This window comes from Helicoverpa zea, chromosome 27, assembly GCF_022581195.2.
Source record: "Helicoverpa zea isolate HzStark_Cry1AcR chromosome 27, ilHelZeax1.1, whole genome shotgun sequence".
NCBI classification, from domain to species: Eukaryota; Metazoa; Arthropoda; class Insecta; order Lepidoptera; family Noctuidae; genus Helicoverpa; species Helicoverpa zea.
In genome coordinates, this window is record NC_061478.1 from 4,345,170 (window position 1) to 4,372,034 (window position 26,865).

At 36.3% G+C, this 26,865-nt stretch overlaps 2 protein-coding genes across 5 annotated transcripts; both read left to right on the top strand.

Annotated features, from left to right (window-relative positions):
* Positions 1-653: 653 nt before the first annotated feature.
* LOC124643503 lies at positions 654-7,587 on the top strand. Its single transcript, XM_047182505.1, has 9 exons — positions 654-811; positions 1,670-1,799; positions 2,187-2,300; positions 2,813-2,948; positions 3,248-3,333; positions 3,674-3,886; positions 4,476-4,683; positions 5,233-5,318; positions 7,322-7,587. The coding sequence occupies exons 1-9, from the start codon at positions 716-718 to the stop codon at positions 7,513-7,515; spliced, it is 1,263 nt and encodes a 420-aa protein (XP_047038461.1). The 5' UTR covers positions 654-715; the 3' UTR covers positions 7,516-7,587.
* Positions 7,588-8,078: 491 nt separating this feature from the next.
* LOC124643322 (endoplasmic reticulum junction formation protein lunapark-B) lies at positions 8,079-26,160 on the top strand. Of its 4 annotated transcripts, none has more exons than XM_047182260.1 (9): positions 8,079-8,453; positions 16,356-16,591; positions 17,103-17,235; positions 18,423-18,537; positions 19,917-20,044; positions 20,629-20,758; positions 21,408-21,551; positions 22,063-22,146; positions 22,666-26,160. In XM_047182260.1, the coding sequence occupies exons 1-9, from the start codon at positions 8,427-8,429 to the stop codon at positions 22,740-22,742; spliced, it is 1,074 nt and encodes a 357-aa protein (XP_047038216.1). In that variant the 5' UTR covers positions 8,079-8,426; the 3' UTR covers positions 22,743-26,160. The 4 variants fall into 4 exon arrangements, with proteins under 4 accessions (XP_047038216.1, XP_047038215.1, XP_047038217.1 ...); XM_047182259.1 differs by lacking the exon at positions 8,079-8,453 and adding an exon at positions 8,642-8,755; XM_047182261.1 differs by lacking the exon at positions 8,079-8,453 and adding an exon at positions 8,642-8,755 and having other exon boundaries at positions 18,423-18,510.
* The last annotated feature ends 705 nt before the right edge of the window (positions 26,161-26,865 follow it).

Consider the following 26,865-nt stretch of genomic DNA (forward strand, 5'->3'; position numbering starts at 1 on the left):
ATACATTACTTTGGTAGGTATACTGAAACTTACTTCAGGGACCTGTAACCAACTGTACACTCAACCTTGAATCTTATTCATTCGAGTTCACTATGCTGAAGGTTTCGGCTGTAAAATTATTAGACAAAGGAGTTTCAGATTTATACTGACTAAAACCTACATTCGTTCCTTCTGGACAGCCCTTCGTATGCTAGGTTTGTCAACCTACAAGCCTTGCTGACAAAAATATGTTTAAAGCAAAGCGAACCGATCGTATATGAAATACCGAGATACGTTCCAGAACACGAGTCACTGATGTAGGGCAAAAGGAGGTACCTAATAGAACTAGGCTGATCACGTCAGCCAAATGCATCCGGAGAGATGGGCCACTATTATCACCCAGTGGACACCTCAGGATGGACGCCGCAGGTGGGGTAGGCCCCGGAAGAGATTGCGTGACGATCTAAACGCCTATCGTCGAGACTGTTATTGACACGGGCGAAGGATCGGGAAGTGTAGAACTAAACGAGATAAGGAGGCCATTGTCCCACAGTGGGACATTACTGGCTAGTAATGGTAAAAACATATATTTTCTTGAAAGGACACTACCGATTTTTTATCAACACGTCATAACTTCCTTTAACTTTCAGATTATCTGTCCGATAATTACAATAATAAGTATATTTCTAGATAACATTGTTCACACAAATCAGTGCGATGTTTGCTGACAATCAAAATGGCTGATTTTAAGTTATTTTTAGTAATTGTTTCGTGTTCTTTGTTTTATTTTGTGGGAAGTAATGATGTGTTGTGTGAACCTGGATTTTGTAGGGTAAGTTATTAAAAACGTAGTTTAGAAATATCTCATTTTGTCACTGTCCTTTAAAAGTCCAACTGCAAATTATTACAATGTTATTGAGTTCCGGATCCTTAGTGACAATGACTAATTATTGAGAATGAAATTCCGCATTCCGACTGATTCATCATATATATTTCAATAATTAAATAAACTGAAAGTAGCATTTCCTTTTTGGTTAAAAGATGATGATGATGCATACATAATTGCTCGGAGAAAAGCTTCAGGAAAAATTTTAAGTATTTATGATAAGTACGAAACTAACTGTTAGGTAGGTTTCATGGTAGAAAATTATAAAAGTATGAACGACAAAGGATTAGACCATATAATATTAAGGTATGTGGAGGTGAGGTAGGATACCAGTGTGTTGCTATGTTGATTGTTTGACCACAAACAGTTCGCTACTCTGATGTACAGTAGTGAAAAGCCCGAGAACCAGAAAAAGCTGATGATGTGGAAGTGTGAATTCACACAGGATTTTTCTTGACAACTTTCTCAGATTATAAATATATTGTGAATATCGTCACATAGGTAACCCTCGACAGTGGGTGCAGCGTGAGGGAGCGTCAGACTCTTACTGACTTACATCCACTACCCTTATTCTTTCTGGACCCCTTTGTGTACCAGGGCCGCGGTAGCTCTTTCGACAATCTTGCAGCTCCAGCAGTAGTCTAGTCGGTATGTTTCACAAAACTACAGCATCATCATTGTTTAGGTGCAACTTGTTAACTGTTAGATACGATTTCTAAATTTTTTAAAATAAAATACCAGCACTGGCATAAGATTAAATGCTTTCCTACTCCCAGCTCCTGCATATAAAATTCTCGTCCCCAGACATACCGCTTCGAGGAAGGCTGCGCAGAGCCTGCGATACACTGCAACGTGAACAACGCGACGCACAGGGGATTGAGGATGCGTTCGCCAACCATATGCAACTGCTGTGACTACTGCCTCGTTTTCTATGGTAATGTATTTATCTACCTAAGTACATGATTTGGAGTTTGAGAGATTTGGAGGAATTATAACTCTCGTCTATCAAAATACTTAAGACTTGTTAAGAGCTCCCGAACACTGCAGACTAAATTGTCAGCTAACAGATGACGCGAAGGTTTACTATGAAGGTAATCGTGAATCCAAAAAAATAAAAAAAAATGGCCTATTTATGTTTATTCACAGGGTACAGATTTATGAAAAACAATTAAATGCCGAAAGTTACGTTAATAGGTTTCTAAGAATTGAATGCTATTTTAGTTTGCTTGTGCTTTACACACCTTAGCAGTCGCTAGTTTCTTTAATCATTGCATAAAAAGATCCTAAAGCATTCCATACTAAACCGATACTGATGTTTCAGGGGAAGGTGAGCACTGCTCAACGGGCGGTCCCGGCATGGGCACCACGATAGGAAGATGTGGAGACGGTCTCACTTGCACTGCTGATGAAGACTCGTGGACCACTTGCACTAGAAGTATGTTTTGTTAAATACATCTTTTATGTTTATGGCAATAGAAAAAGATATTGATGTGATATATGTATAGAATTGCATTTTAAAATGATGATCGCTGGTCAAAATAAGCTTATCAAATCGATGGATAAAAGGTTTTAAAAGGTCAAAATAAGCTTATCAAATCGATGGACTAAGGTTTTCAGGAGAGAAAATTGCACATACACCTTGTAATCGGCCACTCATCTCCGAAACCTACTGGTGCTTAAAAATAAGGTTTCTGCGCAATGTTCGATGACTGCAATTTTTTTATTAGATATCTTCCGTAATATTGCAGGTAGAACTCAAGCTGGTCTATAGTTCAATCCATATGGTGAACCGCTAAAGCAAGAAGCCACATTTTAAGTAGAAGATGATAGAGTAAATGTTTACTGGACTCACTAGTCTGACCTCTCTCTCAAATGTGTGAGGTGCTTTCCCTTAGGAATTTCCAATCACCTCTTCGTTACTAAACATGTTATGTTATCAAATTCCAGTGAAGTCAGAATGCCATACCGCGCAAGATACCTACGATGATCGGGAGGAAAAAGGTCTGATAGGCTCCCTGGAGCAGAGGCCGCACTGCGATGGAAGAGGGATGTTCGCTCCTTACGAGTGCATACCTGCACACACGTGAGTACATGCTAGTTCTGCCTTCATTTCTTTGATGTTAATATTCATCTAGCATTCAATAACCCCGACTTTTTCATTGAGGATCATGGACCGTTCGTAAAGGTTTTGGGTAGATCGAAATTTCCGTAATCCTTTCGAAGAATTTCTTTCTTCTATTTGGGAAGAAATTACTTTACTATTTACTTCCACATTGAATATATTCGTCATTCCAGTCATGAAATGAAATGTCCCGAGATTATGGAAATGTTCAGAGAATTTATATTCTATTTATTTCTGTACTAGACCTTTCTTATTTCCAGATGTTTCTGCCAATCTGAAGAAGGAAACCGTATATTTGGTGAAGTGCTGAACTTAGGAGCTATCACGACTCGGAATTTGGAATGCGGTAAGTATACATTTTTACGGTTCTTTAAATTCAACAGAAGTTTCAAGTTTACTGCCAATCAACAAGTAATAGAGCCAAGAAGGGATAGTTGGCGGTATATATTATATATTGGTACAGATAGTACTCAGCCACCTCTCTACTCTCACCTCTGATTAAACTGGAAGCCTATACCAATACATTTATGTAGTTGGAAAAAGCTACAGACAGATGATGCTTCCATTAGGAGATGGGCTCATTTTAACACTCGCCTTGTTTGGGCCAAGCCACTTAACACAGCTAACGTATAGGACCACTACGGCTGGATTAGCCAGATTTCACAAAACACCATTTCAATTCCCAGGTTGTTCCCGTTTCCACGAGCGTCTAAAACAGCGGATATCGCCAGGAGTGCCGACCCCAGTGGTTGGGCCCCGATGCACATCTGATGGGAACTTCTTCCCGATCCAGTGCATCGGCAGGACTTGCTACTGTGTCAATAAACAGACTGGTGTCATTGTAGATGTCAGCGAGAGTATTGATCTTGATACTCATCCGATTTCCGAGTTGCCTTGCTGTAAGTAATTTTGTTCGTGAAATAATAACGGGGTATTAACTGTGCCTCCAAAGAAAAGTTTTTTCGTATTCAATAAAAAGGTGAACTTTGTAACAATAAACTCTTCTATTTAGTAAAGATACTTATTAATCAGAGACGTTCACCCCTCCAACAAAGCCTAGGTAATACTTTTATCTATAGTGCATGAAAATCAGGAAAATAACTATATAACTAGATAATAAAAGCTTGTGAAATGTGGGAGTGGAGGATAAGATTCTATTCTTATTAGAAAAAATCAGGTTAAACTTCTTGCCCTTTGTCCGAGTTATATAGGATGAGTTGAAGATGTTTTTTGTTTCCATTCCTCTATATCAGCCGTCATACTAACATCCACTGCCTTCTTATTATCGTCATTTAATTTCTAGTGTAGGACATCCTCAGGCATGGTGGAGTGATGACTTGCGCAAGACGGCTGGCAGGAGCTGGATGCGAGAAGCCGAAAATCGATCTCAGTGGCGTGCACTTGGAGAGGCCTATGTCCAGCAGTGGACTGCGATAGGCTGATGATGATGATGAAATTCTAATGCTCTTTTTATTTTATAATCTCCAGACGACAGAGAAACGGACTTATTCCCGCAATACTCAGAAGGCGAGCCTCCGTACAACTTCACGACTCCTTGCTTGGAAGACATGCAGGAGAAGATAGCTCTAATCCTCAAGAGTGAAGAGGAAGGGTACAATGTGGACTATCACAATACCTTCCCTGAGTGCTTGCCTGATGGGACCTTTACTAGAATTGCTATGACTAGGACTGGGTCGTAAGTAATAACAATGACATTAAACATGATACTAGTAAATTTCTTTACTAATCTTCAGTTAGAACTACGTTAGTCTTTATCATAGCGTCAAGAAAATTGTCAGTTGTGTGTATTTCTAATATTATAAAGCTGAAGAGTTTGTTTGTTTGTTTGAACGCGCTAATCTCAGGAACTACTGGTCCGATTTGAAAATTTCTTTCAGAGCCCATTTATCGAGGAAGGCTACTTTTTATCCCGGTACGGGAAGTAGTTCCCACGGGATGCGGGTGAAACCGCTGGCAGAAGCTAGTTCATCAATATGGCACTGTCGAACTGAACTGATGGTAGAGTCGGAAGATAAAAACTGGAAATTCTTATCATACATAGCTGTGTTTGGACTAACTAGAAAACCCTCGCAAAATGATTTTTACGTGCATTCATAAAAGCTTGTTTTTCTAGTGTTCTCCATTTGTAGGTAGTGCATCTTGTATGTACATTCATTCCCCCTCATTTTAAGGAAAATCGTTAAGATATTTTGTATAGTTTTGAATATGTTTTATTTATTTGCAGAAAAATCTGTATCGACGAGCGTGGTCACCAAATTGACGACTATGAAGCATTGCCCACATCAAGCGATTTCGACACTATGAATTGCAGTAAGTTTTCGTAATTCATTTTCAAAATAAACACGAAAGTAGTAAACGTTAAATGGATCCTTTTTCTCGCAAGAAATTGAGTGGATTTTGTTGAAACTTGGCAGATAAAGTTACATGAGATGTATCGGAATATAGGGTGCATTTTATCCGGGTGTGGGAAATACTTGTAGCTTCCTCAAGAAAGGTAAAACCGCTGGTGGTAGCTATTTGGAATCTGTATATAAAGACAAAAAACTGGTCCTCTACTTACTTATTTCAATCCTAATGTTATCTTACAGTCTATGATCGCGACTATAATTTTATCAGGCATTGTAAGTCGTAGTGGCCTAGTGGGTAAAGAACCAACCTCTCGAGTATGAGGGGGTCGGTTCGATTCCAGGGGCCCGATTCTCCTAATTTTACTTAAGCAACATTCGATTCACGTTCGACTGCGATCCAATCCCGACTCGATTACGATTGAAACGTATGTGGCATTCCGCTATTTTTTCTTTGAAATAAACGTTTTTATCCTTTTCTGTCATTCAATAATGAATCATTTTGTCTGCAAATGATTTACGATTGCAATATGATTGTAGAGCAAACTACCGTAAAGACCAAAAATCACCAAAATAGCAGACCAATTGCAAACCAATCGAATGTCGTTGGAATACGATTGGTCTTATATTAGTAGCAGAATGCCCGATATGGTTAAAACTGCTATTGTGATCATATTGCGATTCGATTTCTATTCGATTTTGACATTATTAACTTAGGAGAATCGGGCCCCTGGTCAGGCAAGTACCAATGCAACTTTTCTAAGTTTGTACGTACTTTCTAAGTATATCTTGGACACCAATGGCTTATAAAAAGGTGAAGGAAAACATCTTGAGGAAACCTGGACTATATAGTCTAAAATCACCAACCCGCATTGAGCAAGCGTGGTGATTAATGCTCAATCCTTCTCCGTGTGAGAAGAGGCCTGTGCCCAGCAGTGGGACGATAAAAAGGCTGTAACAACAGTAACTATGCATAATCCAGGGGCCCGATTCTCCTAAGTTAATATTGTCAAAATCGAATAGAAATCGAATCGAATATGATCGCAATAGCAGTTTTAACCATATCGGGCATTCTGCTATTAATAAAAGACCAATCGTACCTATTCGATTGACATTTGATTGGTGTGCGATTGGTCTGCTATTTTGGTGATTTTGGTCTATACGGTAGTTTGCTGTACAATCATTTTGCAATCGTAAATCATTTGCAGACAAAATGATTCATTATTGAATGACAGAAAAGGATAAAAATGTTTATTTCAAAGAAAAAATAGCGGAATGCCACATACGCTTCAATCGTAATCGAGTCGGGATTGGACCTCAGTCGAATCGAGTCGAACGTGAATCGTATGACGCTTAAGGCGACGAATTGGTCAACAATAATTCCATAACCGGCACGCGCATCTAAGGCGCCAAAAGGGGTCGGAGCGTCTGAGCGGGGCGACGATAACAATACGCGCGCTAGCTTATAACTAAAAGTCGTAAGCGACAAAATGGTTTTGTAATTTTATTATTTTGAAATGATAATTTGATAAAAATTCCTTCTACAATTTTAAAGAGTATGTATATACTCAACTACTAAAAAAGTTAAGAGGCTTAAATCGGTCCCGTTTGCCCATAATATGTGAATCTCTTTTTAAAAAGAGGTATGTTTGATATATTTTTCTCTGTTATAAAAGTTACCTAATCATGTTTTGACGTCTAACAAAATAAGATTTATATCATGAACTTTCAGGTAACCAAGTTTTATTTTGATCCGTTTTGTATTTACTGAGAAAAATTGAGATCCTTGGCGCCAAAAATTCCAATTCGTCCTCTTAAGTAAAATTAGGAGAATCGGGGCCCTGGTTTGCATACAAACAAAATAGTAGTTTGTATACTTTGTTACAATAGAATAAGAATAATTATTACAAGCAAGTTTCCGTTAAAATAATTATTGCAAGCAAGCCATATTTATACTTTGTTTTACAGATTGTGCTCAAACAGCGAACATAATGAGGGCGTCGCCAGAAAGGCCAGTTTGTTGCAAGAACGGTAACTTCAGGAGGATACAATGTCGCCGAGGTATGTGCCGCTGTGTGGATGAATATGGAAGACAAACTGCTCAAGAACAAGCTGATGTCACGAAGTTGGAGTGCTACACAGATGACTGGAGAACTTGCTAGGATATTTTCATATGTATTGTAAAATAATTATGTGTATAATGTTATAAAAGCAATAAACCTTTTTACATTTTATTTTTTTCATTTTGATAGCAGAAAATTCATTTGCGAGAGCTGGTAACTTTTTGCTCTCTCTGTTACACGAAATGAAATAATATTGTCTCATTTCTACCAACATAAGAAAAATAATATAATAGGTGGATTTCTAAACGATTTCAAAATATTATGTACGATATTTTATCAAAATGAAATACAATACTGAGTTCCTTTTGACTTCTGCTTGATACACCTACATAATCCCTTGTCCTCACTTCTTAATTATTTGAAGTTCAAGGTAACACACGGTATTGCGTAACTGGCTATACAAAAGTGAAAACTCTCAGTAATGATGGAGAAAACTCCGAAATAAAGTACTGAAAATACTCTGCTATAGCTGTCAATATGCACTTATGACATATTTTATTATTTGCAGGCAACAGTCTGTAATCATGTTGTTTGCCATCCATTTTTCTAAAACAATGTGTACTTTCTCCTTGATAAACGGTCAACGCTAATGTCATATCGCGTCGCGATATATTTTATCTGTGGATGATTGTTGAAAGTAAATGTTTTTTTTCTTGAATTTTATTTGTTCAGTAGTTCTTGCGGTGGATTTTGCAAATAATACTGAATCGAAAACAACTAGTGGATATGTGATTTGGCATTTTAACAAATAGCCGATTAATTAACTTTTATATTTTTGTAATGGTCCCGAATCGGCGTTAGGTATAGGTTATAATACATTCGTCATCAACTATCACCTGGTTATGCCAACTTATTTTTAGCTTCTAAAAACGCTAAAACGAGGCTGTGTTAAGAGTTAAAAGTGATCTATATTAAATTCACTTGATATTTGAAGTAAAGAAGTCAAGAAAATGGGCCTGATCATATCAAGATTTCGCGTAAGTAAATTTTGGTTTGATTGATTTTTGCATATGTTTTGTGTTAGAGCCAAAACTATTTCGAAACGTTTGGAATATTCTTTTGGCGGCAACTCAAATGTTTGTCCGTGACCTGAGGGTTTTATAAATGGGTCTAATCAGGCATCTTAGCGTTCCTAGGCATAACTGTGCCCTATTATTTTGTAGTACCTTTCTCTTTCGTCTGTGTCGGCTTTTCGTGAAAATTTAGACTTCTGTTCCTGGAAAATTTGCTGCTGAAAATGGGTTTTCTTATTGACAACTCCTATGAACAACAGATGTCGGTAAAATAGTGCCTGTAAACTGGTCACCTAACAAGTTTTCAAGTTTGAAAAGTTTCATTTTATAATTCACCTTTAAATTAATATTTTTATATCAGGAATGTGTGATGAGTATGATTTAATTAACGCAAAACTTAATCACAGAGTGAAATATTATAATTTACATTTCATCATAATATCATAAACATCTTTTAATAACACTAACAAACTTTTATTTGCAATATTTTTACATAAATTGAAAACTTCAAGATAAATGAATTGATTTATGAACATTATCATTCAAAATATTTTCAATTGGTTTTACAAACTTTAAACTTAATTACTAATATTAATTATCTGCTGATATTTATTAATGGCATAATTAAAAATTCAATATTCATTATCAATGTCAATATGCCATTTGAGCAGCCACAAAACTAAAGATAAACAATCTTGATATGACTTTTTAATTAAAAATCTGTTTAAAAATAAATTGTGGGGCTTAAAAGCAATGTAAATACATTTAAATAAAACTAGTTTTACGGATTTTGTTGCGGTTATATTAATATTTTTTTAATCCTGATGTTTGGTATCCTTTAGAGCTCTAATATTCGCAGAAGACTTAGAAATCAATAATTAATAACAATTACTTAATGGATTGAATCATTACAATTTTATTAATCAGAAATTTATTTTCTAGGTATTATTTGTGTACCAAACCTTTAGTTATGTGTCTGCTCAAATACAGTACAAATACATTCATCCTCATCCTCCAAGCCTTTTTCCCAACTATGTTGGGGTCGGCTTCCAGTCTAACCGGATTCAGCTGAGTACCAGTGCTTTACAAGAAGCGACTGCCTATCTGACCTCCTCAACCCAGTTACCCGGGCAACCCGATACCCCTTGGTTAGACTGGTGTCAGACTTACTGGCTTCCGACTACCCGTAACGACTGCCAAGGATGTTCAATGACAGCCGGGACCTACAGTTTAACGTGCCATCCGAAACACAGTCATTGGTGTCTAAGATATACTTAGAAAGTACATACAAACTTAGAAAAGTTGCATTGGTACTTGCCTGACCTGGGATCGAACCTGCGCCCTCATACTTGAGGTTGGCCCTTTACCCTTTACCCACATTAATTACACAAAATTGTCTAAATAATATTGAACACATTCATAACTACAAACATGAATGTGTATTTTTTTTACTACAATGACTATAACATAACTGGCAATCACTATTTCTGGGGGTTGTTTCCTAATGAAATTCCAACATTATATGTATATTCTGTGTCAGTAAATGAGTCTCGAGATTTCATGGTGTACCAAGAAAGCTATAAGTCATTCATGCACCCCAATAAAAAATATCCTTGATAAATGGGCTTTCTACTTGTAGAATTTAATTCTCAAATTGAACCAGTTTTACCAAGGGGTTTCCTGGATAACTGGATTAAAGAGGTCAGATAGGAAGTTGCTCCATCATGCATCCGGTTAGGACGGAAGCTGACCCCAATATAGTTGGGAAAAGGCTAGGCAAATGATGTTGAGTGAAACCAACCGAGACCTAGTTATTCTATAAGGAAGTATAAACTGAAATTTTATATCCTAACTAACCGAAAAAAAAGCGAAATTAAGAGCTTGTGTATCAGTTTATTTAAGTAATGTCCTTACATTAGATTATCATATTACTCTCCATTCACTTTTTGGTACCTACTATATTAAATTACCTCTAAAACAAAGGGATTATAAAACAGAAAAAAATTTACTCTGTGTTCTAAACCAATAAAATCTCCATGTCATCTATGGCTATGTTTTCAATTTTGAGACCTATTGTACTAGCTCTCATGTTAGGTATATCAGATTCTGGCTTCTTGGTGTTATTTTCATCTACACATGCATAATTAAATGCTGGTTGTTTCTCCCACATCCCATGATCCTCCTGCCCTTATCCCAACTTTATTTGTGGTCGGTGCAGCATGTTTTTCTCCTTCCATATTCTTCTATCTGCCATCAACTCAATTCTTTTACATTCTATCTAACCATATCGACTTTCACACAATACATTTCTCCTATTGCTATATTTAGTATAGTTTAATTATAGTCTGTCATTCTGTGATAGTGTAGTAGCTAACTTCATCATAAGTAGACATCATCATTTGAGTTCCTCCGTGAACTGTGCTAAATCATCAAAATCTTTTAATGAGAATCAGGTCTTTTTGAATGCCAAAAAAACAAAATGCCCAAAGACAGCCCCCAAAATGCCCACCCTGCACCACTTCCTATGTGTCATTGCTGGGAAGAAGTGACGCAACAAACTCTTCTGCAACACATGTCTGTCTGTTTGATCATCAATTTGATCATTCCCCCGAGTTGAAAACACACCCGTTTTAATTTACCAACAGTCAAGGATAGTGTCGCTTACGAAAACAATGCATAATAAACGCGTTTCGTTTACAATACCACATTGTTCAACTCATATTTATTTATTATTGAATATTGATAAACATTCGCTGTATATTGTAGTGTATTACTCAACTTTTCACTAGCATATGTTGCTACGTTTTGGTATCTGATAAAATGGAGGTAGCTTCCGTCACCGGGATCACTCGCATCCCGTGAGAAATGCTTCTCGCACCCGGTAATATAGCCTAAAGGCTTCCTCAATAAATAGGCTATCCAAAACTGAAATATTTTTTCAAGCCAGACAACTGGTTCCTGAGATTGTTAACTTTTTACTTTTAAAAAGAGTGTCCACGTAGTTTCTTGAAGGCCTTTTTCCACGAGGTCAACTTTTTGGAACCGTGCAACTAATGTGACGTTTGATAAGAGCTTGCAAAGGCTTGTAAATGGTGTTCAAACAAAAAAAAAATCTTAATCTTCAGCTCTGTAATATTAGTTTCGATATTAGGTAAGCTATTCAAAATCCGCCTAACCCTGACCTTTTGAACACTATATTAGTCTTCTAAGGCCTCTTGACGTCTGCCCTAATAATCCTCAAAGTTAATCGCCTTTCAGATTTATAATAACCAAGGTAGCTTATTAAGGTCTAGCTTAGGCTGGAATAACTACGAAATAATCCGGGATTGAATGGTTGCTCCAAATTGCCTAATCAACTGCCCAGTCTTTTCTCAACTATGTTGGGGTCGGCGTCCAGTCTAACCTGATGCAGCTGAGTACCAGAGTAATAACGCCGAAAATTACACCAGTTTTGAAATAAGAATTATCTTATTAATCAGAATTGCAATTGTTCTTATCCAATTATCTGACTGATCCAGTACAAAGTACAAACATTTGGAAAGTTACTTGTATTTACTATCAGTCACTACTTAATGTCATATCTACTATTTCCCGTGGTTTCATCCAAATCCTGCAAAATGGTTTTTCAAGATACAAGTTCATTTTTATCATCATCATCATCCTTTTACTATCCCAGTGCTGGGCACAGTCTTCTCATACAGAGAAGGGATGAGCGTTAACCATCACGCCTGCTCTAGGAGGATTGGCGATTTCAGACTTTTAAAGTCCAGGTTTTCTTCACCTTTCCTCAGTTTTTTCTGTTAGGTTTAGGTTAATTAGTTCCGTTTTCCCACCATTTCAATACAATTTTGGTAAAAGATCCGAAGAGTCCGAAAGAAAATTCGCTTGCATTCTGAAACAATAAAACTTCAAATGGTACATTTTTATGATTCATATCGTGATTTGTGATCTCGTGAAGGTGTTGATTACCGAGATGGCCACTACTACCGCGGACCTTATCGCGTTACATAGCTTCAATGCCAGATGAGTTAGATAAAATGGGCATGAAACTGATTTTTACGTTTGTCGGATACAATCTCGGTGGATTGGGAAAGATGGTTAAAAGGATAATTTTCATTGATCGTTGGGTGTTAGAACGCCAGCTTCCAAACTTCTGTTTGATGCCGAAAATGAGGGTTAAAGCTCAGTGGTAGGGAATGCAATCCCGATCCCGCGGGATCCCGATCTCGCGAGATCTCGTTTAATTTTTCGGGATCAATCCCGACGCATCATATGACGAGATCCCGTTCGAGATTGACGGGATTTAGCGGCAGTGGTCAGCGACGCAACACACACACAACCAAGTCCTTTTGCACGTAATATACGTCCACGAGCTTAGACAAATTAGAATCTAGCATTAAAAAAGAAATGGATTTGCTTGAGTGTGGAGGAACAAGGGGGCGATTTTTGCAGTTTGCATATAATTGCTTCGCCACGCTGTTGCCAACCAGCGTTGAGTCGGCGAGGGCATTCTCAGCTGCGGGGTACATTGCAACGGACATTAGATGCCGTTTAGCAGATGAAACTATTAATACCCTTTGTTTTTTAAGGAGTCATTTTCAAAATCACTCTTTTTCCTAATTCCCTTGAAATAAGCGTATTATTTTGATTACCTTATTACTTATTACCTACGTTAATTTCCTTACAACCTGATTGTTATTTAGTTGGTAAGATTAAAGAATAAAGGTTTTTATTTTCTTTCGAGTAATATGTTATTTTAATCAACCTCACTATCACAAACAAGCAGTTATTAGCTTTTTCAGTCATCTGATTTCAATTTTTTTTAATTAGACGGGATCCCGAATTTGCAATCTCGAGTCGGGATTGCATTCCCTACTCAGTGGTAAGCAGGTATATTAGACCAGATTTTATCTCCCAAACACGCTTGAGGTAGCTCGCCCGTTCATCAAGACGGTCGATATACCATCCAAGTCAGCTCTCTACTAACTACGCACACTCAAAATGTGAAAGAAACAAATAAAAAAATAATTTACGGGCTCCCTACACAGTACCTTAAAAGTGACTGCTGATTTGATCAACATTAGGACTGAAAAAACAGAGGCTTTTAAACAAACAAACTTTTCAACTTTATTTTTACTCCGAGACAGCCGTCTATCATCAGTAACTGTCATCATACGAAGCTCAAAGCCTTTCATGCAGAATTCAGTTTACACTCTCACTTTTTAAGCCTTTTGTCTGAGGTAACGCTGCCTCTTCCATTACCATTACACCATTTCAATTTGAACTTTGTTTCAATTCGCTAAGGTCCACATTCGAAGAACACCGTTGCAGCCAAAATTTGATGATGAAAGTTTTACATTTTGAGGCTTATTAGTATAGGTATAAGGTTCATAATCATTTGTAGTGTACGTTAGACATGCTCCAATTGTTTTCAACTTCAAACTCTCAAGGAAAGTGAATGTTTTTGGTGGTCCGCATCCAATTTTGCTAATGCAGTAACACGCTAGTTTTCAGGGTCCACTTGGCTTTTGGCGTATAATTGCTTTTTAGAGCGTTTTCAGACCAGCAGATTGTCTGCTGTTTTTCGGCTCCGCAATGTACTTGCACTTTCCATACGTTATATACCAACAATTAATTGACTGCTACCGGATCAAAGAACACCAGGGGCTCGATTCTCCTAAGTTAATAATGTCAAAATCGAATAGAAATTGAATCGCAATAGCAGTTTTAACCATATCGGGCATTCTGCTACTAATATAAGACCAATCGTATTCCAATGACATTCGATTGGTTTGCGATTGGTCTGCTATTTTATTGTATACGGTAGTTTGCTGTACAATCATTTTGCAATCGTAAATCATTTGCAGACAAAATGATTCATTATTGATTCACAGAAAACGATAAAAACGTTTATTTCAAAGAAAAAATAGCGGAATGCCACATACGCTTCAATCGTAATCGAGTCGGGATTGGATCTCAGTCGAACCGAGTCGAACGTGAATCGTATGTCGCTTAAGTAAAATTAGGAGAATCGGGCCCCAGGAGTCTCTCGATCGAATTTTTGCCGCATGTAGAAAATCGACTAATGAGAAAACGCTTTTAGATTACCTTATTTGGGTAGAATTTCAATACCCAACAATGGAAGAATACTGTAGATTGAGCGATAAGCCAACCATTATTTTTTATCGCAGTTTAACATAACTATGATATAACTTTTATTATCATAATGTTCCTCCTCGGTATTCATTCATAAAAAAAAAAACATTTTAGTTTTGTTTTTCGAAACTCATCTCCTTAGCCTTTTTCCCCAACTACGTTGGACCCCATCGTAGTTGGGTTTCCAGTCATACCGGCTGCAGCTGAGTACCAGTGTTTTACAAGGAGCAACTGCCTATCTGACCTCCTTAACCCAGTTACCCGGGCAACCCGGGCAAAGGGTATTGCCCTTTAGTAAGACTGGTAGTCAGACTTACTGGCTTCTGACTACCCGTAGAGACTGCCAAAGATGTTTTCTAAACCATCTAAAGCTTCACTAATACCGTGCTTTATTTCAAACCATTATTGTTACTCCGCCCACCAAACCAACTTTCTAACCTCCCACAGACAATTTCTATCGCTAGTTTTCAAACTAGTCTAGCTATTTGAAATCTATTAGAGTTTACTTGCTTTGCGAACAAAAAGTCCACAAATTATGATTTTGCATGAAACAGTACATTTCGTGCAAATAATTTGAGTAACGACTTTCGTTTTTCATGATGTTACAAAAATACGGGACAGTTTTGTATGCAGTTTTTTTGTTCTTTCTTCCGACAGCGGTTTTTTTTAAGGAATTGCATTGCGACTATGTGATTTGTCTTTTTGTAGTAATAAGAGTTTTTTGGAAACGACTTTTTCGATAACAACAATTCTGTGACCTCATTCTCAGCCTCCTCTTTTTCTATACTGATTCCTACATAAAATTCTTCACTCTTCCTGAGTAACATAGGCTATATTTTAACCCGTTAAGGGCAGTAGTTCCCCCGGGTGGCGGGTGAAACCGCGGGATCGTTACTACAAAACATATTGTCACATTCCAATTCTATAGAATCTATGATATAATTAAGGAAAGTCAAAATAAATATCACTCCTGCAAAACTTTATTCCAGTGACCAGGAAAATTTTACCACTCATTAATATTACACCCACAAAAGATCAACGCCCGTATATGATAATGAAACTCGTGCGCATGGCCAATTAACGTTAACTTGTATGCAGGATAACTAACGAATTCTGCAATGAATGCATCATCGTTGGACCGTGACGCATATTAAGTAATTTGTAGACCATGCAGTTTTATACGTCACTCGATTTTGTCTGGTCGTTGCTAGGGAACCATATAAGCTTCTGGCTTCCGATAGATTTCATGATTAGGACTTTATATTGTTCTCACTGGTCGGCCGTTTTTGGGGACTGTATCATGTAATATTTGATGATCGAAAAGTGCAGTTTTTCAGCCTATTTTGAATAAATGTCTTTTTTCGTATGCGTGGTTTAGGTTCCCCTGGCGCCCCGTGGGCACGACTTCTCGCCTCGGAAGGGTCCTGATAAATGGATTATTTTTGTCTAACGTTGAGTTCGAAATGTACCTGTACATCTTGATAAGCCCGTTTAAAAAACTCTTAGGCTTTATAGTATTAGTATAGAATGACAAAAACATCAGAATCATATTTATTTGGGAGTCAGTAAATAACAAAAAACTGATGATAATAATGGTTACTTGTTATAAGACTGCCAACATCAGTATAAAATAAGTTTTGCGCCCAAAAGAAATTGGGATATATGATTATGACATTATTATCTAACCTTACCTGAATATTTCTTTCACAGCGCAAGAAAACAACAATAGAAATTCTAGATCGACTCGAAACCGACATTAAAGGCATAGAGCGCGATGGCCAATATAAAGAACAGACCCACAAACGGGTCATCGGCTATATCATGGCGTACTCCGTGGGGCTATACGTACTGTTTGCTATATTGTACTACTACATGTATGTGGGGAGGAGTCAGCATTGGATGTATTCACTGCTTTATGCCTCGCCGTTGCTTGTTCTGCCTATTTTGTAAGTATACCTTTTTTGATGACATTGTACTGTCAAAACTTGTTGTAATAACCAGTGACAGGTATAGCATTATAGCATTCAGCCAGGACCTTTGATTTTGGTGAAGTTTGGTATTTTGTTTGCGAGCAGGCGTCCAAAGCGTTAAGTTATAGATTACATTTAAAAGAATTACTAATATTATAAAGAAGTATATAAAATAGATAAGACGATGTCATCATTTCAACCATGTTCGCGTTCTGAACGAACCACGTCCTGTGCAGCTGGATAAAAAAGGCTTATCTCCGTCTGCAGGGTATCCTAGACATAAAAAAAAACAATTTTGACTGTTTGTGTGTGATAATGTAGCATACTCACTTTTACATTTATAGTATCCTAGCTGTTATTCGGGATCCGAACCGCGTCCTATGGGAATCACTTTCCCCATCCGGATAAAAATTAGACATACAATTTTCTTTTGTATTTATTATATTACTATGTATTTCTGTTTAAAGTAATTAATATTTTGTTACAGAGTAATATTCCTAAGATCAGGTATATCTTGGTACTACAATTGGACTATTAACAAGAATAGGCTCAAACTAAGCAAGATGAGGGCTGAAAAGAAAAAGATTCTCGAAGAAGTCATGAATACTGAGACATATAAGGTAAGTCTTTTGTCTAGCCTTTTCCCAACCATTTTGGGTTCGGCGTCCAGTCTTACCGGATGCAGCTGAGTACCAGTGCTTTACAAGGAGCGACTGCCTATCTGATCTCCTCAACCCAGTTACCCGGGCAACCCAATACCCCTGGGTAAGATTGGTTGTCGGACTTTCTGATTTCTGTCTGCATGTAACTGCCAAATATGGTCAAATGACAGCCCAAACCCACCAATTTATTTTGTGCCTTCAGAAACACTGTTTAATTCTTTGTGAAAGAGATGGTTACTAGTCACTATACGGACCTTATGATCAATCAATCCGTGTGTCTGTTACATAGTCACGATCTTTATTCGTTATTTGTTATTTTATTCTTATCTCGTTCAGAGTAGGTAGCTGCCTATAAAAGTTACATCGATCAAAATAAGGAAAAAGTTACAAGTAAATGAAAATAATACAAAAGTGTTTTTACAAACGTAATTTTAATATCTCTGTTTACACCACAGACTGAGATAGCCTTAGACAGCGCATTTTTTATACATATAATTGCCATATCTATCCTTATAACCTACACCTAGCTATGGACCACAGACCTACTCTGTGGTCGAATAAGCTGGTATACTCATTTTAAATAACTAAGATGATATGATGGTCGATATATATATATCGACGACCTCGATGGCGCAATGGTCACCATGCCGGACTGCCGAACCTGAGGTCCCGGGTTCGATTCTCGGTTCGGTCGACATTTGTGTGATGAGCATGCTTGTTGGCCGTGGTCTGGGTGTTACAATATGTATTTATAAATATGTATATATGTAGCTATATGTAGTTTATCAGTTGTGTTAGCACCCATAACACAAGTTAATTAATAACTTAGCATGGGGCTATCCGACCGTGTGTGAAAAGGTGTCCCGACATTATTATAAAGGTGTCCCGACATTATATATCTAACTGCAGATTTAAATTGCCGATCCCTCCGTTGTTTTGCGACTAGAGATTGTAATTTCCATACATATTATAAATATGTAGAAGTCACTTGTGTACATTGAATATATTGAAAAGAAAAAAAAAAACATATATGAAGCTAATGTCAAAATTAAATTTACAATCGCAAGAACAACGGATAGATCGGTTATTGAAACCTGCAAAAAGTCTATGGACCGGTTCTACATATAATTTTATAACCATTACAGGTGGCAAAGGAGATCCTAGACAAATACGGAACCCCGGAAGATCAGTCCAAAGCGTTGAAACCCTTCGTGCCGTCGACGAACGTGCCCGGTAATGCTCCTAGCACGACGCCCCCAGGTAGTCATCCTGTGTACATATGTCCCGTCTTTAGTTATCCCGGGTTTTATTTGGTAATATACACATGTATATAAATGTGCATCAGTTTTGACCCCTGGTAGGTTAGATGCATTGATCTTGAGAAAAAATCCCTTAATTTCACACTGGGTACCGTAAAGAGCAGGATGAAATACACACTCTAAGGGAGACCGTTTTTTAAATAAAAATCATTTATTCAGAGTAGACTGAAAATCAGCACTTTTTGAAGGTCAAATTTACAAAAGACAGCCCCCAAAACGCCCCCCCCTTCACCAATAGACCTTGGACCCCTACTTTTTAATTAGAATATCAGTTTAAAATATCTAAAGCGCTGAAACTCTTCGTGCCGTCGACGAAGGTGCCCGGTAATGCTCCTAGCACGACGCCCCCAGGTAGTCATCCTGTGTACATATGACCCGACTTTAGTTACCTACCCTGGGTTTTCTTTGGTAATATACGTGTGCAACTGTTTTGACCCCTGGTAGGTTAAAATGCACTGGCCTAGTAAATATTCAATGAAAAATTCCCTTTATTTTACACTGGGTATCGGGTAAAGGGCGGACCTTGAGCCCCAAATAAAAATTTTGAAACTCGGCTTAGAAATTAAATGCTGCTAAAATTAATGTAAATACAATAATGACAAATAATTTTAGGAAGTCATTTTTTATTTATTGAATATAGCCGTTTTCCCGCGGTTTCACCCGCGTCCCGTGGTAACTACTGCCCGTACCGGGATAAAATATAGCCTATGTTACTCGTGGATAATGTAGCTTTCGAACGGTGAAATAATTTTTAAAATCGGTCCAGTAGTTTTTGAGCCTATTCATTACAACCAAACAAACAAACAAAGTTTTCCTCTTTATAGTATTAGTATAGATAATGTATGTATTTGTGTATTAAGTCCGGTCAAGGTTTTTGTTTGAAGTGATAAAGGGCTCAGGGACAATAAATCAAACACAACCCCCCTTAGAGTGTTTATTTGATCCTGCACTTTTAAACCTTCACTGCTTTTCAGCACTGCCTTGCCAGCAATGAACCTGGTTGTTTTTTAGTACTTTTGCACTTTTTATCCCCAGTGTTAAGCTTACCATTTTGTTACATAGAAGACCCTTTAAATCACTCATATTAAAATGGTTAAGGTCATGTTAGATTTCAATAGTGACATCATAGATAAAGAAACATATTGATAGAGCCTACACAGGTTTTTATAAAATGGCTCACAAAAAAAGCATCATCATCATCTCCCGAGCCTTTTCCCAACTATGCTGGGGTCAGCTTCCAGTCTAACCGGATGCAGCTGAGCTTTATAAATATAAAGCAATATGCAATATTATAAATATCTGTGTTATGAATATTATCAGCTACTCCAGGCCAGTTGCGCCAAAGACAGCAGATGGCAATGCAGACGTCTACGCCTATCAACAATAACAGGATGCTGGTGCCTATTGGCAACACTCCCAACCCTGGCTTCAGAGGCGCTAGACTTAGGGTAAGTTAATAAAAATAATAAAATACTGGCCGATTGTCGGCCACGGCGGCCGTTCTCATGTAACGAGATCAGTCAGCTGTGCAGGACATATTATAGAAGACACAGATGCACTCTCTATTCATCCACTATCATAGCCCGATACTACCGGAGACTTGCTTAAAAATCCAGGTTTTCTAATGATGTTTTCCTTCACCTTAACTCATTCCAAGATATACTAAAAAATAACATGTCATATAGAAAACTTACATTGGCGTTTACCTGGCCACGAATCAAACCCGCGATGCGGTACTCGAGAAGTGCCTTAACCACGAGGCTACCAAGAATTTACTAATTAAAAGTCAGTTTTCTTAAAACAATTGTTCATCAATTCAATCATCATCATCATCTCAGCCAAAGGACGTCCACTGCTGAACATGGGCCTCCCCCTTAGATCTCCACAGATACCTGTTGGAGCGTCTTCCGCCAACTTTTATAAGATCTTCCGTCCATCTTGTTGGTGGACGTCCTACGTTCAAAGTGGACAGTTGTATATGAAAAAGCGGACGTTTATCTTGTCGGTAAAAAGGCCTTGTATGGTTTTTCAGTCGGAACAGCTGCCGCGGCCGCTTCCTGAAAGGAACCGTTCGGCACTAGACCGAGTGGTTGACTTTCTGCTGAAGGACGGACCCCACAATCGCATGGCGCTCATCTGTTCTGAGTGCTCGGCGCATAATGGTAAGTGTCGAATAGGAAGATATAGAATAGCTATTTACTCTGGAACATCAGGCTTCTCCAAACTGTCACATTTCTTTAGTAGTTTTTATTTTTATCTCTAAAGCATAAGTCGCCATGTTGATTGGGAAAATTTTACATATTGCAGTAGACTGAGTGGTTTCTCAGCATTCGTAAATGCATAATGTCAAAATTATGGGAGTAAAAGAGCTTTTAAAAATATGTCAGTCTATAAAATCGACCTATATCAAGTAGTCCACAAAAGTAATTTACTATTTACACTTTTAAATTTTTATGAGAAAATTCATACTGGAAAAAATCAAATCGAACAAATGAAGTGACACAGGTGAAAGATAATATGTCTATGCAATGCGATAGCCTATTTTGTCCCATGTCCTATTAATCGCATGTGCTAATTTTGAATTTGCATGAACTATCGTCACCAAATAAGGCAGTGTTTTTGTGTTCCCAATTATAGTGTTTTCGCGTATGTGTTTGTGCTTGAATTATTACTAATATGTTCTCACGTATTGTAGGTATATCTCTACCTAAACAGATGTTATAAGCTTTTATTTAACTTGCAATGTATTTACGTCACGGTGGATTCTTTGAACTCGATATGTAATTTTCAAGTTAAATTCCCTATTTTCAGGAATGGCAATGACAGAAGAATTTGACTACGTATCGTACGTATGTGCTTACTGCGGGCGTTTCAACCCGGCGCGTAAGCAGAAGCCGGCGGCGCCTCTGCTGGCTGCCCGGCCTTTCCCCGCGCTCACCAACAATGCCATGCCTGGTGAGTAGACCGTGGTCTTTTTGTTAGTAGACCGCGGTCTTTTCGTTAGTAGACTGTGGTGTTTTGTCAATAGACGGTGGTAAAATGCTTTTGGGGGTAGATTGGTCTATTGTGTGTCTATTTATTATTCTTTTTAAGCATAATTCTATGCTTGGTTCTGCTTCTGGTGAGTTCTGAACCGGTCTGGTTCGTTCTTGGTCCTTTTGATTGTCTTTGCTCCTTGGTTCGTGGTCTCTTAAATTCAGCACGATGATTGAAGCATTGAATGTTTTCCTTTCTCTCATGTAAAGTCATATCGTCATAAAATAACTCTGCATATATCATTCAACTTAATACATCTATGAATTTTGGTTTAAACTTCGCAAATAGCCCCCAGTAATAAATAATTAGAACATTTCCATTGCCGATAAATCTTATTACAACTGTAAATATACAATTATTTAGAACCCCATTTCATAAACTAGTACCACATTAACATTCCACATACAAACAAACATACAACATTTCACAGGCAGCGGCGACGACTCGTCCCTACCGAGTTCGGCCAGCGAGAGTGACGATGACAAACCGGCGGGCGATGCTTGTAGGAAACACGGTAAATATGCGTAGATTTAAAATAAGGTAACCAAAATGTGAAGGTTTTTCGGAATTCGTAATATTATTGATACCTAAGATTTTACCTCGATTGGAACTAGGCTAATTAGATTAGCACTTTTTCACGTCAAAATTACAAACGGACAGCACAAGAATCTTACGCCCTCTGTGCACCGAATACGAGAGAAATATAGCTAGAGGATTTTTTTTTGGCTTTTGAGCGTTTTTTTCTGTCTTATATAGCGAATCTCAGTTTACAATTATTTTGATAGATCGAAACCCATGTTTTGTGTGTCATAACTTATGACTCATAAGATAACTTTAATTTGGGTGCGAGGTCAATCTCGGATCTAGGCAAATACCAAAAACTTATGGCGATAAAAAGTTAAATAGACGTTTGATTCAGAAGGAATCAGTTCTTAAACACCTGTCAAACGTATGTTTAAAATTTTTGTAGTTACACCATAAAATATATTTGTTGTCTTCAAAAAAAGTTTAAACATCCTATTACCTTTTCCAGGATCAGAAGGCGATTCAGATCGGCCCCCTTCGGCGGAAGGAACGCCGAAATCCAATCAGGATAAGAAAGAAGACTGAGTGATATTGTCAATTTAGAACTTATAGTAACGAACCTTACCTTCCAATGTGCAAGGTAACAATTATCTGTTATGTTTGACAGGGATTTTGAACCTTATTTTGTACTAATAAAGATTAATTTTTAATGGCATATTACTACAAGATTCGTTAGCGAAAATGAAGGCATTTGATTGGTCGATATCTATTTTTAAAGAGTGTTAAACACCTTTGCACTAATGTGAAGTTGTAGTGATGCCCAACAAGTTATCGATAGTTAAAGTGATGTTTGCACACTTTGTGGGTTTTTATCGATTTTGTTTGATGGTGTTTTTAAGTGTACATCGAGATGTAGTTTTCAGGTCAGTGGTAAATAAGACAGAATATGTTCGAAAACTTATTGGCAATGTTTGATAAAATGGTGAATTAAATTACCAAAAAGAATACACCGATTTAAGTAGGCACCAAAAATTAATTATAGTGGAAGATCTAAGTCATAATCGGAACTTCTTAGCAACAATCAAAATTGTCATCAAAATTGTGTTTTAATATCGACTTTAATGCCTTCAACATAAGGTGCATTATTTCCTGTCAAACATAACTATTAACTATCAAATGAGTGGCGGAATGGGTATACAGTTTTATTTAATTTCTATTTATTTATTTAACATTACGTTTATCGAAGTTGCTAGCAAACGATGTTCAAATTCAGTCTCAGAACTCAATAAAATAATCTAATTTCTACTATTTTCTTCCAATTACCACAAGAGAACATAATTTATCGATAAAAGATAAGAAAAATATCGATTATAGGCAAGAAAAACATCGATAAAAGGCAAGAAAAATATCGATAAATATTTGATCGATATTTTTACAATTGTCGATATCTCGTTTACTCGATAGAGACTATACGATCTCGATTGGTCCTTATTTTGACGACTGACAATAAATTTGTTAATTATATTGTCATTTTTGGTGTTGTGGATAAACTGTATAATATTAATTGAAGATGGGTGACCATAATTTCTACTACAGTAAATGATATTAATTTTATACGTTAGATTGAAATTAATATTATTTCATCTCACATTTTGTTAAAATGAAACGATATGCAAATACCTCTAGATCTTAAATATATTGCTATTAATATTGCCGAGTTATATCTAAATGGGTTTAGTATTTACTCCCGAAAGTAGTGGCATATATCCACAGATTTTGTAGAAAATTTCATCTTTACAATATTATCAGGACTTCATCAAAATGTTGATAATTACGGTCACAAATCTCAATTTAAACAAACGAAAAAACAAAATAATAAGCTTTTTACAAACAAAACAAATATAATAAGTTTAAAATAACAATTTACGTGCCTTAAAAGTAATAAATTATTATTCAATTTTTATTTGGAACCATAGATATAAAAATAATAGAAACCATAGATTCGAACTGCCCCATTGATAGATTCTTTTTAGAAAGTTTAGATATCATCAGTAGTTTCATGTAGATTCATCATTATTGGTTTAGGCGTTTCGTAGTTTGGATAGAAAGCGCGTGTTTTAGCTGAGAGTCTTTGTGCTATCGATGAATGTAATATTTTGAAGATTTTATCAGTTTTTTGGTATTTTTATTTTATCTTAAAAAATGTAATATAATAGGACATTTAAAATTGAATACAATATAAAAATATTTTCTATGACATTCTAATAATTCATAATTTATTTAAATTCGACATTAATTTAAAAATAAAAATTCATAACAAATAAAATTACCATTAAGGAACGTTCCTAAATAAAAATACCATAAACTGATTATGTCTTCAAATATAAATATATTGTGCTATTAAATATTTATGAAAGATGTTAAGAATTACCTTCTAACAGATTAAGATAACAAACATTATTTCTGTTAAATGGCAAATTCTATAAAATATCTTCCGTTTAACAGGTTGGTTGAATACATTCCAAAAAATCCGTAAAAGTAACAAAAAATATGTATATTTAGTTCCATCAGTCAATAAAAACTTTTTAAGTAAAATTCAGAACAAAATTAAAGTCGTTTCTTAAAAAAATCAAAAGACAGTAGCTATATCTATATCTTTCGAATTTCGGAATTCCGAATGTATTTAGCCAACTTACAAAACCTTACTAATATTATAAATGCGAAAGTAACTCCGTTCTTCTGTCGCGTTTTTTTCCGCCAATTTGAAAGAAATTTTCTACACAGAAAGTATACACCCTAACGGCCAGTTTTTTCATCAAAAGTTAAAGTTAAAGTAATGTCTAAAGTTAAAGTAACGGTTAAATTTGTTTTTTCAAGGCTAAAGTGACAGCAAAATTCATAGAAAAATTGAATTTAACCGTTACTTTAACTTTAGTCATTACTTTGACTTTTACTTTGGCTTTAACTTTTGATGAAGAAACTGGCTGTCAGAAAGGATATAAGCTACATTTTACCCGGTTGCGGAAAGTGAGTGAAACTGCGGGGAACAACTAGTAAATATATAATTTATGTAAGTTCTCGAATCTTCATAGAGCTAACCAGACATGTGTTGCGTTAAAGTTGGCTGGTACTTAATATAAGTAGGCATAGTTTTATTTATTTTACTAACTACCACCCAGGGACGTAATCAGGTACATTATAGTTGTAAAAAATACAACGAATTAAAATAACTACTATATATTCTGTTCCTATCTCATTTTATAGTGGACTGTGTATCATGACTTTTTCTTCCAAACCATTTTTATAATCCGAACCAATAATGTGCCAAATTCATTATTTATTTTCAAATTCTTCCATATTTTTATTGCAAACTATAACCTTACCTAAATACTTCCCTGGCATAATGCCTTCCAATAACCACATATTTAAGAACAAAAACGCATTACTAATAAGTCCATATACGTCCGTACTGTGCAACGTATGATCTACAAATGACAAATTGGAAAAAAGATGTTAACGACCAATGAACGCGCGGCGATTTGTTACTGAATCAATCCTGTAAGGCCCGATTTTTCTAGATAAGTTATATCTGAAGAATATGTTTGACGTTTTGTCATTTTTTGTACGCGGTACGTGCTTCGCTACTTATAAAGTCAAACATTTTTTTTATAAAAAATGTGATAAATGAAGAATCGCTCGACAGATTTTGTGCACACTTTACATAACCATGTACTAAATAGTCCGAACAAAGCCTAAACATTTGGTGAGCCTGTTCTTGGTTATTAAAATTACAATGAAAAGTTACATTAATTTTTATACAATACAAAGATATTTCAAACCGCCATAACTATTCCTCAGATATGCGGTTACTAATGATCGAAAAATAGGCCCCAAAAGGCGTAAGATATATTCATGCGACGGATGGACGTATAATAAACTGCAACTTTAATACATGGCCTTATTTTATACATATTAATATTTGGCCAAGAACAACTGCGTATTTTACAAAAAAAAAATCTGTATGCCTCGCTCCAATTTTTTTGACAGATTAATTGCATCCCGAGGCCGTTAATTTCAGATGTTTTTTTTTTAATAATAAAATATGCAGTAATTAACGAAATAATCCCCAATACTAAAAGTTAAGTTTTTAAACGATTTATTATTTTTCTTTTTAAAAACAATTGTACAGTTTTTAAGAGATATGATTTTTCTTTATTTTGTTTCTTGTAACTTGGTAAGGGTTTTTGTTTGATTTATTATAAATTACTCTTTGTTTACATTTAATGTGTTCTTTATAAACATTTCCAGTTTATTTATTAACATAACTAACATTTTCTTTGGTTGGTCACTTTGGATCTAGCGGTTATCAAAATAAAAAGAAAATTAAATCCGAAAGTATTGTCTTTAGAATTCAATAGGTCCATAGATAATGTGTGACAGAGACAATTTTTTTCTTCTACTTTAACCGTCAAATCCGTAGCGGACCCCGATTGGGGTCTGAACATCAATGTCACCGTAAGCTCGGTTTAGACCCCAATCGGGGTCTGCGAATGAGTCATACACTTTCCTAATTATTTACGCTCATATTTATTTTCCTTCCAATCAAACTGTATTTGTGAGTACTAAATAAAATAACTAAATAAATTTAAACTATTTTGACGTATTCAAACCTTTCATATTTAGCATCCCTTTAGTAATATACCTTTTG